The 20,166-nt window shown below is 41.6% G+C and overlaps 1 protein-coding gene across 1 annotated transcript in view; it reads left to right on the top strand.

Moving 5' to 3' along the window:
* Positions 1-20,166, top strand: part of C12H14orf39 (chromosome 12 C14orf39 homolog) — a 139,365-nt gene that overhangs the window by 97,078 nt on the left and 22,121 nt on the right. The window contains exons 10-15 of the mRNA XM_083166588.1: positions 5,219-5,355; positions 5,515-5,597; positions 6,101-6,174; positions 7,672-7,724; positions 9,752-9,816; positions 10,438-10,631. Of these exons, the coding sequence (XP_083022714.1) occupies positions 5,219-5,355; positions 5,515-5,597; positions 6,101-6,174; positions 7,672-7,724; positions 9,752-9,816; positions 10,438-10,631 (606 nt within the window). The remainder of the gene's footprint in view (positions 1-5,218; positions 5,356-5,514; positions 5,598-6,100; positions 6,175-7,671; positions 7,725-9,751; positions 9,817-10,437; positions 10,632-20,166) is intronic.

A 20,166-nucleotide genomic window follows, 5' to 3' on the forward strand; every position in this document is an offset into this window, starting at 1 on the left:
GTTTAGACATGCAGTAATTACGCCCATTCTTAAAAAACACAATTCGGACCAAAACTCCCTCTCAAACTACCATCCCATCCCCAGCTAGGGGAGGTGGAAGAGGGTGAGGTAAGCGACCTCTGTAAAGTGATGTACAGTACGGCTCTGTACCTGGATGGATGATGCAAGAAGAGGTGGAAGAGGGAGAGAGCTTGCATGAAAATTTCTTAGCTTCACCGTGGTGGTTGACGCTAAGGGGGAGGTGTGTGGCAGGGACAGCATATTTCCGCATGAGGGTAATGTGGAAGATCCAGTCCAGGTTTTAGAGCAGCAGCAGGAAAATTAGATCTAGTCCAGGTTTCCAAAAATGATGTGATCAAGGTTTGGCTGATTAGCAGCACCGGTTACTTCCTGTTATATGTGTATCCAGGGCAGATCATTGGTCCCAATTCTAAAAAGCAGCTGTGTGATAGGCCAGTAATGTAATATTATATTAGGTGCTTTGGAGTGTACCCTGACTGTGAAATCTGTGGAAAACCCTGTGATGCTGTAACCTTGTTTGTTGAGCTGTTAACCTGGTATGCTGCATCTATATCAAGTGTATGTGATTCCTTGTCATAATATATAGTGAATACAAAGGTGCGGCACTCCAAACATGGTTAAATCACAGAACCTAGGTTTAGGAAATCGATTTCCTAAACCTTTGTTGTTTGATTCATCCATTAAGTGCTGCACCTTTTTATCCAATATACCTGTATCTTGGTGAAGGCTAAGTACTTTCGCTCTCATTCCCTGTGGAGTGCCGGTCCCCCATGTTTAATAATAAATATATATATATATATATATATATATATATATATGTGGAAAAAGGGGGGATTCAGGGTGCGCTAAAACTTAATTTATTGACCAGAATCATACAAGTAAAATACATTTTAAATAAAACTGCCCACAGGGCATAGCAGTGACAACAAAGGTAGGTGTGATTTAGCTTACAATAGATCACTAAACACAACGTGTCCACTAGTGTAATACAAAGTCAAGCTGGATATTACAATAAACCCATAGGCCTATGGGTTTATTGTAATATCGCTAAACACAACGTGTCCACTAGTGTAATACAAAGTCAAGCTGGATATTACAATAAACCCATAGGGCTATGGGTTTATTGTAATATCCAGCTTGACTTTGTATTACACTAGTGGACACGTTGTGTTTAGTGATCTATTGTAAGCTAAATCACACCTACCTTTGTTGTCACTGCTATGCCCTGTGGGCAGTTTTATTAAAAATTTATTTTACTTGTATGATTCTGGTCAATAAATTAAGGTTTAGCGCACCCTGAATCCCCCCCCCCCTTTTTCCATCTTACAAACCGGCTCCCATCTAACAGGGGACCCATTCATCAGGGTAGCAGCTCTTCTATCCACTTTATTGTGTGCAGTGTGTGTTTCCTCGATATTTTCCATATATATATATATATATATATATAAGGCGGAGGGGGATCCGGCTCTCCTCTGTTAAAGATTGCTGCGTCGGGTGCCCGGGCAAATGAAGACAATGCAGCAGGGGACGGGGCTCGGCACTCCAAACGGCTTGTAGTAACGTTTGGAGTGCCGAGCCCCGTCCCCTGCTATATATATATATATATATATATATATATATATATATATATATATATATATAAAACAAGGGAAATAGCCGTCACTCTCTTGCTTGTGCTCAGATAAATTGCATCAGGTACCTTCCTCTGCTCAATCCCATATCCAGGGTGGCATACATCCATACATCTTAGGCCGCACTCTGGTGTCTTTCACAAGAATTTAGACCCACACAGGTTTCATCAAGATCTTTCGACATTTTATTCTGGTCATCAGGAGAATAAAATCTCGAAAGATCTTGATGAAACCTGTGTGGGTCTAAATTCTTGTGAAAGACACCAGAGTGCTGCCTAAGATGTATGTGTGTATATATATATATATATATATATATATATATATATATATATATAAGACCACTTCAACTCGAAGTCTGAATTCTGAATTCAAACCGTGTGGAGATAAGGAATTCAGGTCAAAAATCCACTTCATTTCTTTTTTGGCTAAAATAATCTCTTTATTTTTATGGCGCCAATTGTCTTTAACTAATTCCACACCCCAAAAAACTTTTATTTGATTAGGGGAGCAGTGGTGAATTTCTTTAAAATGTAGTGAGAAGGGGTGATCTATGTGCCCCTTTTTTATATTTCTCACATGTTCGGACCATCTAACCTTTAGAGTCCTAGTGGTCTTTCCCACATACTCACAACCACACATCCACAAACACAGAGAGAGCAGCCTGTGGTGTCTTATTATTATTATTATTCAGGGAAGGGGCCTGTAGTGTCCTGTAGTTATTGTTATTATGCAGGGGGTGCAGCCTTTGGTGTTATGCTGTTATTATTATTATGCAGGGCGAGCAGCCTGTGGTGTCCTGTTGTTGTTATTATTAATACACAGGGGGGGGGGCAGCCTGTGGTGTCCTGTTATTATACAAAGGGAGCAACCTGTGGTGTCCCATTACTATTATTTTTTTACAAGGGGAGCAGCCTGTGGTGTCCCACTATACAGGCAACGAGCAATTTCAGTTCCCCTTGGCATTGAGCATGAAGCCTCTGGCATCGAGCATGAAATTCCTAGCATTGAGCATGTAGGTAAGTTGCACTTATGTGTCAAATGTGTAATGGGCATTACAGTTTGTTATGTAGTATGTAATGGGCATTACGGTTTGTTATATAGTATGTAATGGGCATTACGGTTTATTATATATTATGTAATGGGCATCATGTGTGACATTATGTGTAATTGGTATTACAGCATGTGGATTTATGGGTAATGGGTATTACAAAGTTTGCTAAAATGTGCAATCTGCAGGTACACAATACAATCACGTACGGGCCACTCCCCCACTTTTTTCACAAGCATCCCGTCTCCGGCTTCCAGAAGGTTGGGGGGGAGGGGGTGCTACCATGAGTTACTACACCGGGTGACACCAACCCTAGTGACGCCACTGGAAAAAACTATGATATGAACTTGGGAAATGCTCAATAAAAACTCCACTGGTATAATTTCTTAACAACCCACTGTTGCCTCCAGGCTCATCAGGGTACATTTTCTCTAGGTAAAGGAAAGCTGGTGTGACTAGGGTAGTCCAGATGTTTTAACATGGGGTGATGGGTGCAGGGAGCTAAGCAGCGTGCTCAAGCACACCCACTATGCACCTGTGATGTGTGCTGAGCTATCCCTGCTGGCTTATTGTTCTCTGATGAGAGAACACTGCTGATGACTAGATTTTGACTTTATTTATTATTATTTATTTATTTATTAACAGTTTTTTTATATAGCGCATACATATTACGCAGCGCTTTACAGAGAATATTTGAACATTCACATCAGTCCCTGCCCCAGTGGAGCTTACAATCTATATTCCCTACCACATGTACATGCACACACAGACATTCTAGGGTTAATTTTTGTTGGAAGCCAATTAACCTATCTGTATATTTTTGGATTGTGGGAGGAAACCGGAGTACCCGGAGTAAACCCACGCAAGCACGGGGAGAATATACAAACTCCGCACAGTTAGAGCCATGGTGGGGATCGAACCCATGACCTCAGTGCTGTGAGGCAGTAATGCTAACCATTACACCATCCGTGCTGCAGTTATGATCTAGTGAGGCGATAGCGACATGCAGGACCATGAGTCACCATCGCTGGGGGGTAAACACATGAGGCGATGTGGGCTTAACTTCTAAGTGATCTATTCTGATCACTTAGAAATAGTCCTAACATTGCCCCATGTGTATGAGCCTTAATGGCAAGATTAAACCTTTCTCAGACTTTTGTGAAAATACTCACATCTCCCCAAGAGATTTCTGGTTCTATCTCCAATTGCACCATTTTTGGCCTATCAAGGAGGTGTGGCAACACTACATAGAGACATTACATCCTTGTAAATTATACGTTCCCATCCAATAGGCCCCAAACACACTATCTCAGGTATATATGATCTTATTGCATGGATATTTCCCTGACATTTCTTCCTTTTGTAATGCCTACAATGCGGACATTATTCCCAGAGGGATTCATATTAAATGGTATAAACATTGTAAAGTGATGTACCATTGCTCCACTAACCCAGCGGTGCTAGAAACCTAGTATAAATTGCTGTCTAGGTGGTATTGATGTCCATCCATTTTACACCAATTTTCCCCTCCGTATCTACCTTATGCTGGTGATGTAGTAAGGATAGAGGCACTCTAATACACAAATGGTGGAATTGCCCCTTAATTACCCCATTCTGGGAAACAATCAAGTTTTCAATTACAATCCTTGGCTTCCAGGAAAGCCGGACCAGATTTCTGGCTGGTTCCCAATGGAAGATATCTATTATCTATCATACAACCTTAGAAAAGCAATCTGGGTACTTATGTATTATCTGGGCTCCCATGTTAAATGCACCCCATTTTTTCATACCCCTACTATCCAACTACGCACGGAGTTGATTTTATATAGTGTGGCGAGCGCAGCGAGCCACCGTGCCCAAAGCGTGGCGAACGCAGCGAGCCCTGCGAGGGGACGCGGTCTCATAAGAAAAACGGGAGCCCAGATATTACATAAGTACCGCAATCTGATTATGTTGCCACCTGGTTTCCTTGGATAGACTTTGAGACCACTTTGTCTTATAAAGCTCTTATATCACCAAGCCTAGTACTGTATATTAAGGATTGTCCCTTAAATACATTGGATTAGTTTGTCAGAATACTATCAATAGTACTTTTCTTTTCTAACCTGCCCCCTCCCCTTATTCCGACCTACCTAAACTCCCTCAGCTCTCCCTTTTCCTTTTCCCCTTATCACACTGTAATTGATCTATGTTATTATTATGTGTAATCAGTATAAGTATTCTGCTGGTAGTTGTTATATGAATGAAAATATTTAATGAGGTCTCATTAATATGTTATTTATTTGTACTACCACTAAGTAGAATAGACTGATTATAATTTTTTGTATTTTGTGATTAATGCTCTCTTTAAAATGAAAAGTAAAGAATTTATTTGAAAAAAATCAGGCCAGGTAAACTACAAGTTAAATAGTTTATATTACAATAATAAATGTATTCTGATTATTTAAATGTTATCAATTTGAATTTCCTAAATGCCAAATTATATTTGACTAAAAAAAGATTATGATTTCTGAAATAGAAGTTATAATGAAGGAGAAACAGGATTAAGCCAATCAAATCAAAAACGACCACCGCTATTACACCTGCCAACTCTGCCTCAGAAGTTAGTGCAACCACCAAGAGATGCCAAATTGTCTTTGTACTTCAATGAAAAGGGTAAATATTTTGCATCAGTATAAAACTGTAAAGTCTTATTTTGTTATTATTGTTTCTACATAAACTAACAGTTGAGTGTATTGGAATTATTTGTGTGCATTGATAACAGAAATAATGAACAATTTTACAATATGGGTTTATTATATTTTCATTATGCAGGTGAAAAAGAAAAATATATTGGTAACAACAAATGCAGCAGTGTTGTATCAAGAAAAGATCAAAGTGTGGAAAAAGACAAACAGGTTTTCCTTTCATCGCTTAACATGACACACAGTAGTTTGGGTTTAGCCACGTATAGCTGACTCGCCAATTCAAATTTTCTTAATTTTTGGGTCAGATCTGGCAAATCTAGGATTTCCAACATTTTAGATTCTGCGGATTCCCTGAAACATGCATCGGCACAATGGGTCATTTCCTTGACACCTTTAGTGTTTCATGAGATGATCCCTTATGTGTCATTCACAAGTATGCCTTCCCGCTCACCACCTGCTCCACTGGATACCATGTGGGCTTGTCAAAACAAAGTCTTATTCACTGACTAGCATTGGGGACTTTTCAGGAGCAGACAGACATCTGGAGCAGTGGAGATGCATGTGTAGAAATTAGAAATAGTAAGCACAAATAGAATTTCTTCTATTATTGTCTGTATACTTTATAATACTATGACCGAATTTTACCTGGCAGTTTAGATTTTTATTAAATACAGTATCTAATGTTTCGCAATCTCATTGCTTTATTTTAATAGGAGGCATTAATTTATGATGGAAATAAAGACCATGTTCCAGCAACACCCAATTTATACCCTCAACTTCAGTTAAGGTAATGGTAGAAAGCAAAAATTCTGCAGCTTTAGACTGTTGGCGTACATATTCATGAATACTAATTTTTACTCTCTTTTGAGATTACATTTATGTTTGTTATTAAATTGTTTTACACTTAATCAAATCACTTGTCACATAATTGTTTTGGAGCGCTGTTTTTTCTGTTTTGTGCATTGAATGTAAAGCAAGGTTGTTACCATTTGGTAAAGCATGCGCCTACCTGGATGTTGTGCCAAGCTGCTCACGCAAGGGAGGTTCAATTCCCTATCAATATATACAAATATCAAAAAAGAATAGTGAAATGCTAAAAAGAACGTGATCAATTGGGTATTAGAATTAAAATTCATTTATAATTTCAATATCATCTTAAATATACAATTTGTCAAATATAATATAATAAGATTAATATTAGGTGGTGGTATCCCAAATAGCTGTATGGCGGTCTGTAAATTGGCTTATGACCAGTGGGGATAACAGTGAGGGAGCTGCTTCAATGCGGGCAAATCCTCCAAAAGTAATCCAATGTCCAATAATTAGTGGTGTTTACTGACGCATTTAGTTTTTTGATATTCATGAATATTATTATAAAATATTACCTTTTCATGGAGTCAACACATTATACAATGCTGTATAGTCAATATTTATTATTCACTTCTGCCTCATTGCAGCTTACAGTTTAAAATCCCTGACACACAAGCACAAAGACACATGATGGCATTAATTATTAGCAAGCAGCCAATGAGCCAACCATGTACCTTACTGTATGTATTCAAAACTGGTTGGGATTGGTTTAAATCCATGCAAACACAGAAATAACACACTCTCTAGGCAAAATAATCACTGCTTGGGAATTAAACTCAGTACTCCTGCACTGTTTGATATAGTAATGCTAACCCTTGTGTAATGTTTTTGCCCCCAATGCAGAAAACAAGTAAACATTCTATGTGTATTTAGTAAAAAGTCAGTAAAGGGAGCAAATGGGAAACAAATGAAGAAGAAGGTAGAGTAGCTTGATATGTGGTATTTGAGAGAGTATTTAAAGAATTTTAGTTTGATAGAGTATGGTAATATAAGGTAAAGTTTTCCATAATAGGAGAGCAATGCAGACAAAGTCTTGGAGAAAGGAGTGAGATGATATTGTAACTGGATAGGCATAGGTGAGAAAAATGGCAAAGACGAAAAGAGAGCTGGTGTGTAAAAATGGATCTAACCACAGAATTCAAGGTAAACTGTAGAAGAATAAATCTGAAGGGAAGCACCAGTGAAGGATAGTAATCAAGGTAATGAGAGATTGAGCCATGGTTTTTGTAACTTCATGAAGATGGACAATGGGGCATACTGTACTTTGGCAATGTTGCAGATGGGGTTGACAGGCCAACTAGCAGGATAAAAGTCATAAAGTTCAGGGCAGAGTCAATTATGTCAGCAAATCAGCAGGATGTTGCCAACTGGTGATTTATATATAAATTTTTATATAGAATATTATATACTACAGGTTGGTTCTTCCTGAAAAGCAAACAGTTCCAAAACTGGATACCAAAGAAACTGGTAATGTATAACATAGTATCTTAGCTATATCCTGCTTTATAGATAACTTTTACACTATTAATAATTAGTTCCTTTTATAAATGTTTTAGCATACAAACCTTCGAAGGTCAACACTTTTTTCTTTTACATTCAAAATTCCTCCATTTTTTCCCATAGACATTCACCTGTAGGTGGGTTAGTGTGTTTGTCCTGGCACATGATCCAATTTACCTTAAAATACTCTGGAATAACTACTAAATGACTGTGAGGTGATCTATGTCTGTAAAACAACCAAATATATTTGGCTGTGGATCATTAGGTGGATAGTAATTAGGACAATAGTCAATAGGTCGTCCACAACTGGTCAACAGTCGACAGACTTTTGGTCAACATTAACAAAAGTCAACAGGGAAAATGTCAATATGGAAATGATTTTAACTTTTTTGGTGTCTATGTCAAAATCTGTCAACATGGACAACGTATAATTGTACCATTGCATGGTTTGCGGCGCTTGTGCACTTCGGGCACAGTGCCTTGATAGATTTGGCACACTATTATAATCTAGCTCTATGCCCTCTTGGATTGTAAAGTAAGACCAAGTAATTTATTTTGTAAAAAATCATGAATAACGCATGTCAACCTTTTCCTGTGTTGACTGTTTTCATGCCAACCTTTTGTCAATGTCAATCTAAAGCCTGTTGCCCATTTTCATGTGTTTCCATATTGCCTGATGAACAATAGTGTTAACCTATTAACTGTTGATTTCATTTCTACCGACTAATCAAATTTCGGTACTTGTTTAGTTTCACGACAGCAGCGTCTCAGTCGCTGCGGGTCCCCTTGCGGGGCTCGCTTCGCTCACCCACGCTACGGGCTCGGTGGCTCGCTATCTAAAATCAACTCCATGCCAACGTGGATAGTGGGGGTATGAACCAATTCACGTTGGCATGGACTTTATTTTAGATAGTTTTCCGAGCGCCGAACCCGGAAGTAGCGGCCTGCCATGCTGCCGCCGTGAAAATAAACAAGTACTCAGATTTAAAATCATCACACCTCTGCCACCATGCTTGAAGGTTGGTAAGAGGTTCTTGTGGTGAAATGGTGCTATGCATTTGCCAAACATGTATTAGGCATCATTACTATACTGTTTCACGATATTTTTTCAGGACATTGATCCTGAATTCATGTGATTTTCTGAGATGCAACTTTGTTATCATAAGTGATATTTTATTGTAAAGATGGGGCAGGTAAATAAGTGCCTACTTTTCTATGAAACCATTTATCTGATGGTAGAGTCATGAAATGTCTTTTTTAGTTCTCTTTATTTGTAATGGAGAAAATGTACTCAATGGGGGAACACAGAACATATAGATACAGTATAGAAACAAAATATAGAGATCTTCTTTGGAATCATAGTTTTTCATAGTAATTCAACAGAAAACTACAAGGCAATTGTATGAAGACATAAATATGATAATATTTTATGGATTTTATAAACACAAAAACATGATGCAGAGAGGGAGAGGGAAAGGAAAATAATATAGGCCAATGGGTAGACACTGGTTTAGGGAGGGATTTAGGGGGTTATTCTGATCCACTCGGAAAGGCACAATCACTCTCTGACAGTGGGCCCTTTGGCATTGTAGCACTAGGATGCACAGAATGGACGTTGCAGGGTAGATAGTATATAGTAGATAGTATATAGCTACAGGATGTCTCCCTATACAGCTAGCCTCAATAAAATATGTGACACGAGATACCTATCTAGCTGCCAGGTCCCATGTGACTCTGCTAGTACTAAGCATCTTTTTCACATCTTTTTACTTGTCACATCTTTTTACTTTGTCTTTGTCACAATGCAAAGCAAGATGCACGCAAAGCACAATGCGCTGTTTAATTTGATAAAATTCAGCACTTCTATATCTGTGTGGATTAATAAGCAGTGGAAAATACAGACATTATCCCTTTGTATTTGGGTGAACAAAAGTTATTGTCAAAGTGTAAGAAGTATAATGTAACTTAATTCATGTTCTTACATTTATTAATAGAAATTGGAAAACAGCAGATCACTAATGTCCAAGATGCCTCCAAAGATTCAGGCTATGCTTCTCAGGTAAAGTGCAGATTTTTGTTCATTTATTTTTGTATCCGTTGCTATGATTTGAAGTTGCCATTAAACAAATTGTGTAAGTTTCTGCACAGAAATTTTGATCAAAAATGTGCCTGGTATCTGGATGGCTGATAGACAATGTCTAGGTCAACACCATATCATCAACATACATATGGTCAGCATAGTCAAAAAGTCAACACACGCAAAAGGTCAACATGGCTATGGTCAACACATGGAAAGGTTGACAAAGTTTTGTTGCTTTTTATTAACGCTTTCATATAGTACTTTATCATCCATGTGGACTCTGATTGGGAATGGTAAAGTGTATTGAGTGCAGCAGAAGCAGAGAGGGGCAACTGGTACCGAAACACGGAGAGTAAAGGTAGCCATGCAAGGGGACACAGTACATTAACTGGGGGTCCATGTGCTCGGGTGTCGGCATTGACACCAAAAAAATGAATACCAACTTTTCCTTTGTCGCCCTTTTTTCCAATATCAACCTTTTGGTGTCAACGTAGACATTGTCAATCTAATATACCATACCACACCCAACTTGCCTTAATTGTCTGGTCTTGAATAAAGTACCTATGTTGCTTTCATCAGTTACCTATTTGAATTATACAGAATTATTCTGGAAGTTATGAAGAAATGGAATATAAAAATGATGGAGAATTAAGGTTCCCAGAAGTCTTTGCATTACCAAGGACTCCAGCTTCATTCACTGTAACTGATACTCCATCAAGTGCAGCAACTACAAAAAAATCTGAAAGCCACAAGGAAAGAAAAGGACAGAATTTCAAACACTCGTCAATGGACTTGTATGTATTTAACTGACAGTATGTTACTATGAAATATTTTATAGTCAAAATTCCACTTTGCAAGATATATATTTAAATATATTTAATAAATATAGATAATGTATTGTATACAGATTATGGGCCTAATTCAGACTTGATCGCAAAGCACATTTTCTAGCAAATGGACAAAACCATGCTGCAATACAGGTGGGGCAGATGTAACGTGCAGAGAGAGAAATATGGGTGAGTAATTTTGTGTCTGTTCAGGGTAAACACTGGCTTCTGTTATATTGCAATGTAGATTTCATCCAAATCTAACTTTCTCTGCACATTACATCTGCCCCACTTGCAGTGCAACATAATTTTTACCATTTGCGAAAACACGTGGTTTACAATTAAGGGGTGTATTCACTGTTGGTCGTTAGGTCCATTCTGTCTAAAACAGCATATTTTACGCCTGGAAAAAAAGTCTAGATGAAATGTAGTATTCACTAAAAATTTTTCTAGACAGTCTAAAGCATTTCACCTGTCAACTCTTTTCGTTTGCCTCGCCTGTCTAAATGAGTCATTTAGACTTTTTTTTTCACTTTGTCTAAACTCCGTCATGTTAATCTGATTTAGCCTATTCAGTGTGTGATTGTCTAAATGGATTCTACAGTTTTCAGGCAGGCTTTAGACAAAGTGAACTAGATAATTTCTTCTGTCGGGACTACTCTACAAAATATAAAATATTATTTTATTTATGTAGTTTATTAAATTAATCAATGTAATTTATTGTTATTTTGCTTATAAATACATTTTGTATGTTTATCATTGCCTATATGAATATATTTTGATTTTTTTCATTCTTTATTTTACTCTACTCATGTTGCATTCTCTTTCCCAGCATGCAGTGTTGTAATGCCACACCCCATAATGCCCATCACACATAATGCTACACACAGTAATGCCCATTTTAGTAAAATAGGGACAACAGGCGCGCACCAAAAACTTACACCGTAATGCCTATTACACGTCACACAGCCATTACATAGTATACCAAAAGCCATAATGCCCATTACACGTTATGCCACACACCGTAATGCCCACGTTGCGCATCACACTGTTATGCCCATTACACACTGCGCCTCACAAGGTGATGCCCATTATGCCTCACACCGTAATACCAATTACATATTAGGCCACACACCGCAAAGCCAATTACCTATTATGCCCCACACCGTAGTGCCAATTAGGCCAAACTCCGTAATGCCAACTACATATTATACAGCACGCCATAATGCCCATTACATATTATACAGCACACTGCAATGCCCATGACATATTATACAGCACACCGCAATGCCCATTATATATTATGCCACACCCCGCAATGCCCATTACATAGTATACAGCAAACCGCAATGCCCATTACATATTATACAGCACACCGCAATGCCCATTACATATTATACAGCACACCGCAATGCCCATTACATAGTATACAGCACACCGCAATTCCCATTACATATTATACAACATGCCATAATGTCACACAGCGTAATGTCTGTTACATAATATGCCACACAACTTCGGCTTACCTACATGCTCATTGCTAGGAGTTATATGCTTGATGCCAGGGATTTCTTGTTCGATGCCAGAGGTTACATCTGGTTGCCTGGGGTCTCACGCTTGTTACCAGGGGAGGTGGAGGCCCTGCACCGGGGATCGCGGGCGGGAGGAGGAGGAGTCCCTGCGCTGGGGATAGGAGGCCCGGTACCAGCGATCCTGCAGAGGATGCCTAAGTTCCTGTTGTTTTTTTTTAAAAGCACTGTCTGCAGCTCCAGTATATCAGCGACCAGGGGGGGTTACCAGGTACTCGGAAACCCCCCCTGAGTGCGCATGTGCTACTGTCTGATGTGAACTGGATGTGCTCCCATGTTCAGCTGCACTCTGTCAACCCCTGTCAGTCCTCCCTCCTGCTCCCCAATGCTGCTGCCACGACCACACAGGTATAGTGGAGGTGTAGGAGGGGAAGAGCTCTCCGTGCAGCAGACCAGGAGCTGGGCTGTCAGGGTGCGGGCACTCTGCCTCAGATTGCTGGTAGACCACACAGCGATCCACCAGACAAATCAGATCTCACCCCGCAGCCTCCTGTCTGCCTGGTCCTGGTGATCCTGCTGCTGCCCCTTCATCCCCCGTTCCCCCGGCGCTAACAACCGCATAAGCATAAGTAATCTCAACCCCTGTCAGTCCTTCCTCCTGCTCCCCAATGCTGCTGCCGGGACCACATAAGTGGAGGTGTAGGAGGGGGAGAGCTCTCCGTGCAGCAGACCAGGAGCTGGGCTGTCAGGGTGCGGGCACTCTGCCTCAGATTGCCAGCAGACCGCACAGCGATCCACCAGAAAAATCAGACCTCACCCCGCAGCCTCCAGCCTGCCTGGTCCTGGTGATCCTGCTGCTGCCCGTTCATCCCCCGTTCCCCCGGCGCTAACAGCCGCATAAGCATAAGTAATGAGCGGGTCCGGAACGGAGGACGAACGGGCAGCAGCAGGATCACTAGGACCAGGGGAGGATCTGATTTGCCTGGTGGGGTACACGGATACTGGGGATGGGGATCGCAGGGGGGATGATTTAGCAGCGTAAGCTGCCGGGGGAATGGGGTATGAATGGGCGGCAGCAGGAATCTCCAGGACCAGGCAGGCTAGAGGCTGCGAGGAGGATCTGATTTGCCTGGTGTGGTACACGGCTACTGGGGATGGGGATCACAGGGGGGATGATTTAGCAGCGTAAGCTCCCGGGGGAATGGGGTATGAACGGGCGGCAGCAGGAATCTCCAGGACCAGGCAGGCTAGAGGCTGCGAGGAGGATCTGATTTGCCTGGTGGGGTACACGGCTACTGGGGATGGGGATCGCTGGGGGGTATGGTTTAGCAGTGCAAGCTGCTGGGGGAACAGGGCGGAATGGGTGGCAGTGGGATAACAGACGGTGCAGGCTGACTGGACCTTCCGCCTCAATGGTGTTTTAACGCCAGGAGGCATTCCGCCCTGTATTCACCCTGAATACACTAGTTGGTGAAAGGGTGAAACAGAATCCGCCTGTCTAGCTGATGTAAAAGCTAGAACAGGCGGAACTGCATATCCTAACGACGGACCCTGAATATACCCCTTAGTCTGAATTAGACCATGTGTGTTGCTATAGAGTCTAGTGTTATCTTGTAGAGATACAAATAACCTCAGAGGTGGTTACTACAGTATTAAGGACTTTTAGAAAGCAACTATAATTAAAAATCAACACTCACTTAAATTACCTGAAAAGTATTCCTTAATTTGACGTTTCAATTTTACTCTCTCGTGAAGAAAAACCTAAACAATTTATTAAGGAAAATGTTTCTCATAATTTTAACAAGTCCTTGAGTGATCCTTGAGTGATGCCTTCCCTGAAAGTTAGTTGTGGGCATCCTATGCAGGGCACCCCAGATGTTTACCTTGGATGGTTCCTCTGTGGGCAGTATTCATATGTCAAGGTGCCTCAGATACATGTATGGCTTATCTCCCACACTATAATCTTCGTAGTGCATCCGACACGACTACCTCACTTGGTACGCTCATGAACAGGATGAAATAATGACATGGCTCTGACCACCTATTTTGTTTCATCTCTTTGGAACTTGACCTTTTCCAGTCATGGTAATTGTACGTAGTGCCCCCAAGATGGCTGCCTCATCTGGCACCTTTCATGGGTGAAATATATAACCCGTAGAAATAACTACTCAACTGCATCAACCCAGCCAGTGTGTTTATTGTGCCCTCTATGTTTAGTTATTCCTGTATGTTTTTCAACTTGATGTAATTTATACTGCCTTTGTACAATGTACCACATTTTTGATGTATAAAAAGTGACTGAGCCCTGCAGGAGAAAAGCGCTATATAAATGAAAATATTCTCATCAATAACTGCTTAGGATGGCACATAGGTAAGTATAAGTGAAGTGCCTGTTTTTGAACTGTGTGTATGTATATGTGTGTATATATATATATATATATATATATATATATATGTCACTTGAGGGAAACGCACACTTTTCAAAAGCAAAGTTGAGTGCCAGGTCAAAATATTGGAATACAGCCTTATACCACCAGCATTAGTTGCAAATGCAAATGATAGGACCAGCACATCCAGTATTAAATGAAGATATCAGCACATTTATTCAAATAATGTGAAACAGGTCAATACTTATCCACGGGCAGCAGCAGATCAACATGGAATGTCACATGGATCAAAAGGCAGCACAATTGTAAGCCGTGGAGCAATCTGGTGCCCTGACGGGCCGTTTCGGCGCTTCTGCGCCTTTCTCAAAGGGAGTCACACAGAATGAGCCCCAAATTACCATATTTAACCCCTTCCCGACATTTGACGTATATATACGTCATGGCCGGGATGTACTTCCCGACACATGACGTATATACATCATGACTTTAAACTGTCACCGCGTCTAGGGACGCGGTGACAGAGGGACGATGTCTGCTGTCCCTGACAGCAGACATGTCCCAGCATGCCCAGGGGGGGCGGCGATGCCTCCCCCCCGTCGGCGATCGCTGCGATTGGCTGTTCAATGTGAACAGCCAATCGCAGCGTTTTCCTGTGTTACCGGCGAATCAGACGCTCGGTAACACAGGGATCAATCACCGCCGGGTGTGAGGGGGTGTGAGGGGGTCACCGGTGATGACCACACCTCACCCCACCTGCCCCCAAGGCTGTGATTGGTCCGTCGGACCGACGGACCAATCACAGCCATGGCGCGTGATTTAAACTAACGGTGACTGCGCTGCAGACGCCATTCCGGTCTGGAATTGCGTGCAGAGCGGTCACCGTCCCATTTTGTCGTGATATACTGACCTGATCCTTGCCTGATACTTACCTGATCACCGCTGGTAGCGTGCTGCCAGCAGCTGGATGCTTCCTGGATCTTGTGACTTCCTGTGTGCTGCTGCTGCAGTGTCATAGAGTGAGAGATAGTGAGAGATAGTGAGAGATAGTGAGAGATAGTGAGAGATAGTGACAGAGAGTGATAGAGAGTGCTATATTTTGTGTCTGCTGCCCCCCTTTTGTGTTGATCAGTATATCTGTGCTGATCAGCAACTTTTTGGGGGTGCAGGTTTTTTTTTTATATATATATATACCTGTCAGTTGCACCAAAGGTTGTGCTGCCTGTGCAACTGACTGCTGCCCCCCCTGCTGCCCCCCCTTTTGTGCTGATCAGTATAAATTAACTGATCAGCAACTTTTTGGGGGTGCAGGGTTTTTTTTATATATATACCCTGTCAGGTTGCACCCACAGTTGTGTGCCTGCTGCCCCTCACTGCTAATCAGTGTTGCATCACTGCATCACTGATCTGCAGTTGTTTTTTTTTGGAGAGTGCAGTGGGGTTTTGTTTTTACACCCACGTTGCTTTTGTGGGTGTCCTGTGGCCGCTGAGCGCTGATCAGTGACGTACATCACTGAACAGCATTTTTGGCACAGGGTTGATATAATTTTTTTGCTGCAGTTTTTTTTAAATTGTTTTTTTTTTGGAGAGTGCTGTGGTTTATTTTTTTTAAATTGTTTTTACACCCACGTTGCTTTTGTGGGTGTCCTGTGGCCGCTGAGCGCTGATCAGTGACGTACATCACTGAACAGCATTTTTGGCACAGGGTTGATATAATTTTTTTTCTGCAGTTTTTTTAAATTGTTTTTTTTTTGGAGAGTGCTGTGGTTTATTTTTTTTAAATTGTTTTTACACCCACGTTGCTTTTGTGGGTGTCCTGTGGCCGCTGAGCGCTGATCAGTGACGTACATCACTGATCAGCATTTTCGGCACAGGGTTGATCTATTTTTTTTTTTTTGGGATCAAATTCCTGTTGCCTTTGAGCGCTGTTCAGTGACGGACGTTACTGACCAACATCTGTGCTCAATTTTTGGCGCAGGACCTTTTTTTTTTTTAACCCCTTCAAGGTTGTACCAAATGCTGCCTTGAAGTTGCTGAGTGACGTACATCACAGATCAGCATTTTTGCCACAGGGTTGATCTAATTTTTATTTTTTTTATTGGGATCAAATTCCTGTATAAAGTATTTTTTTTTTCTGCACTACATACACACTACACACTACATACCCCCGTGTTGAAATAAAGTTTGTACCCCCCCTACACTATACACGTGTTGAAACATTACACTTACAGAAACACAAAAATAAAAATGGCATCCCAAATGTCATCCCAAATGTCATCCCAAAGAATGTATTCAGCGGAGGAGGCATATGCCATGCTTGCCTCTGACTCTGACACAGCCAGTGATGCAAGCGGGGAATTTGAAGGATTCGTCTTAACCTCATCTTCCTCCTCTAGTGATGAGGGACCCCCTCAAAGACGCCCCCGTAGAGCAGCTGAGACCCCCCCCAAATGATTGATCCTGTATGGACCCCACCACCAGACAATTTTGAGCCCCAGGTTCCTGAGTTTTTGGCCATCCCAGGAATCCAATTTGATTCAACAGGTCTCAGAGAAATTGACTTTTTCAAATTATTTTTCTCTGATGATTTTATAAATTTAATGGTGGACCAAAGTAATTTATATGCCCAGCAGTTTATTGCTCAAAACCCCACATCATCATTTGCTAGGTGGACCCCTGTAGATGCAGTAGAGATGATGACGTTTTGGGGTCTGGTGTTACATATGGGCATAGTAAAAAAGCCAGAAATTAGGCAATATTGGAGTACAGATGTTCTGTACAGCACCCCACTTCATCGTATGGCCATGACCAGGACTCGTTTTGAGACGATCCTTAAATTTTTGCATTACAACGATAATGCACAGTGCCCACCCAGAGATGATCCCACCTTTGACCGGCTATTCAAAGTCAGGCCGGTCATTGATCATTTCAGTGCCAAATTTGCAGAGATGTACATCCCTGAAAAATTTATTTGTATCGACGAGTCCCATTTTAAAGGAAGGGTTAAATTCCGCCAGTACCTTCCCAGTAAGAGGGCAAGGTATGGCATAAAAATGTATAAACTGTGTGAAAGCACCTCAGGGTACACCCACAGGTTTAGGGTATATGAAGGGAAGGATTCAAGAATTGAACCGCCAGAATGCCCCCCCTCCCTCGTAGGTGTTAGTGGAAAAATTGTCTGGGATTTAGTGCACCCCTTCCTGGATAAAGGTTATCACCTCTATGTGGATAACTTTTACACTAGCATCCCCCTGTTTAAGGCCCTTGGTTCAAGAGGTACAGCAGCTTGCGGTACTGTGCGCAAGAACCAAAGAGGCCTCCCAAAAACGCACATTGCCCAAGTACTGAGAAGGGGTGAAAGCAGGGCACAATCCACCGAAAATATGTTGTTGGTCAAATATAAGGACAAGAGGGATGTCCTTATACTGACAACAATTCATGGAGACAGTACCACCTCCGTCCTTGTACGAGGTACCAGTACCCACACCTCAAAACCTAATTGTATCCTAGATTACAATAAGTACATGGGTGGAGTGGATCTTTCAGATCAGGTACTGAAGCCGTACAGTGCCCTGCGGAAAACAAAAATCTGGTACAAGAAGCTGGCCGTGTATATCATCCAGATGGCACTGTATAACGATTACGTGCTATTCCGTTCTACCAGCCAGAGGGGGACATTTATGCACTTTCAAGAGGAAGTCATAAAGGGCCTAATATTTGGGAACCAGCAGGCAGAGGGCCCCAGTACTTCTAGTACTGGCCCCCGTATTGTACCAGGGCAGCATTTTCCTAACGAAATCCCCTCCACTGCAAAAAAGTTTGCTATAAAAAGGGAATAAGAAAGGATACTATTTTCCACTGTGAAACTTGCCCCGACAAACCCGACCTATGTATAAAGGAGTGTTTTAAAATATACCACTCATCTATGGATTATTAGGTTCATCATTTCACCGTGCTTCGGGGGTCTTGCTAATGCCACATAGCACCCACCATTCATTCCACCAGAATCTGAGCTGCAAAATCCAAAAATCACTCCTTCCCTTCTGAGTCCTGCCATGCACCCAACTGGTATTTTTTGGTCACATATGAGGCATTGCCATACTCGGGAGAAATTGGGGCACAGATTTTGGGGTGCTTTTTCTCCTTCATTCCTTGTGAAAATGAAAAATTTTGAGCCAGAACTGCATTTTTGTGTAAAAAATTTAATTTTTCATTTGCACAGCCCAGTTGTATCAAAATTGGTGAAACCCCTGGGGGTTTGAAATGTACTCTATATCCCTAGTTGAATTCCCTGAGGGGTGTAGTTTGCAAAATGGGGTCACTTGTGGGGAGGTTCCACTGTATTGGTGCTTCGGGGGTCTTGCTAATGCGACATAGCACCCACCATTCATTCCACCAGAATCTGTGCTGCAAAATCCAAATATCACTCCTTCCCTTACGAGTCCTGCCATTTTTTGGTCACATATGAGGCATTGCCGTACTCGGGAGAAATTGGGGCACAGATTTTGGGGTGCTTTGTCTCCTTCATTCCTTGTGAAAATGAAAAAATTTGAGCCAGAACTGCATTTTTGTGTAAAAAATTAAATTTTTCAATTTCACTGCCCAGTTGTACCACAATTGGTGAAACCCCTGGGGGTTTGAAATGTACACTATACCCCTAGTTGAATTACCTGAGGGGTGTAGTTTGCAAAATGGGGTCACTTGTGGGGGGGTTCCACTGTATTGGTGCTTCGGGGGTCTTGCTAATGCGACATAGCACCCACCATTCATTCCACCAGAATCTGTGCTGCAAAATCCAAATATCACTCCTTCCCTTATGAGTCCTGCCATTTTTTGGTCACATGTGAGGCATTGCCGTACTCGGGAGAAATTGGGGCACAGATTTTGGGGTGCTTTGTCTCCTTCATTCCTTGTGAAAATGAAAAATTTTGAGCCAGAACTGCATTTTTGTGTAAAAAATTTAATTTTTCATTTGCACAGCCCAGTTGTATCAAAATTGGTGAAACCCCTGGGGTTTTGAAATGTACACTATACCCCTAGTTGAATTCCCTGAGGGGTGTAGTTTGCAAAATGGGGTCACTTGTGGGGGGGTTCCACTGTATTGGTGCTTCGGGGGTCTTGCTAATGCGACATAGCACCCACCAACATTCCACCAGAATCTGTGCTGCAAAATCCAAATATCACTCCTTCCCTTCTGAGTCCTGCCATGCACCCAAATGGTATTTTTTGGTCACATGTGAGGCATTGCCGTACTCGGGAGAAATTGGGGCACAGATTTTGGGGTGCTTTGTCTCCTTCATTCCTTGTGAAAATGAAAAATTTTGAGCCAGAACTGCATTTTTGTGTAAAAAATTTAATTTTTCATTTTCACTGCCCAGTTGTACCACAATTGGTGAAACCCCTGGGGGTTTGAAATGTACACTATACCCCTAGTTGAATTCCCTGAGGGGTGTAGTTTGCAAAATGGGGTCACTTGTGGGGGGGTTCCACTGTATTGGTGCTTCGGGGGTCTTGCTAATGCGACATAGCACCCACCAACATTCCACCAGAATCTGTGCTGCAAAATCCAAATATCACTCCTTCCCTTCT

The sequence above is a fragment of the Crinia signifera genome, chromosome 12 (assembly GCF_055691185.1).
Source record: "Crinia signifera chromosome 12, ASM5569118v1, whole genome shotgun sequence".
NCBI lineage: Eukaryota > Metazoa > Chordata > Amphibia > Anura > Myobatrachidae > Crinia > Crinia signifera.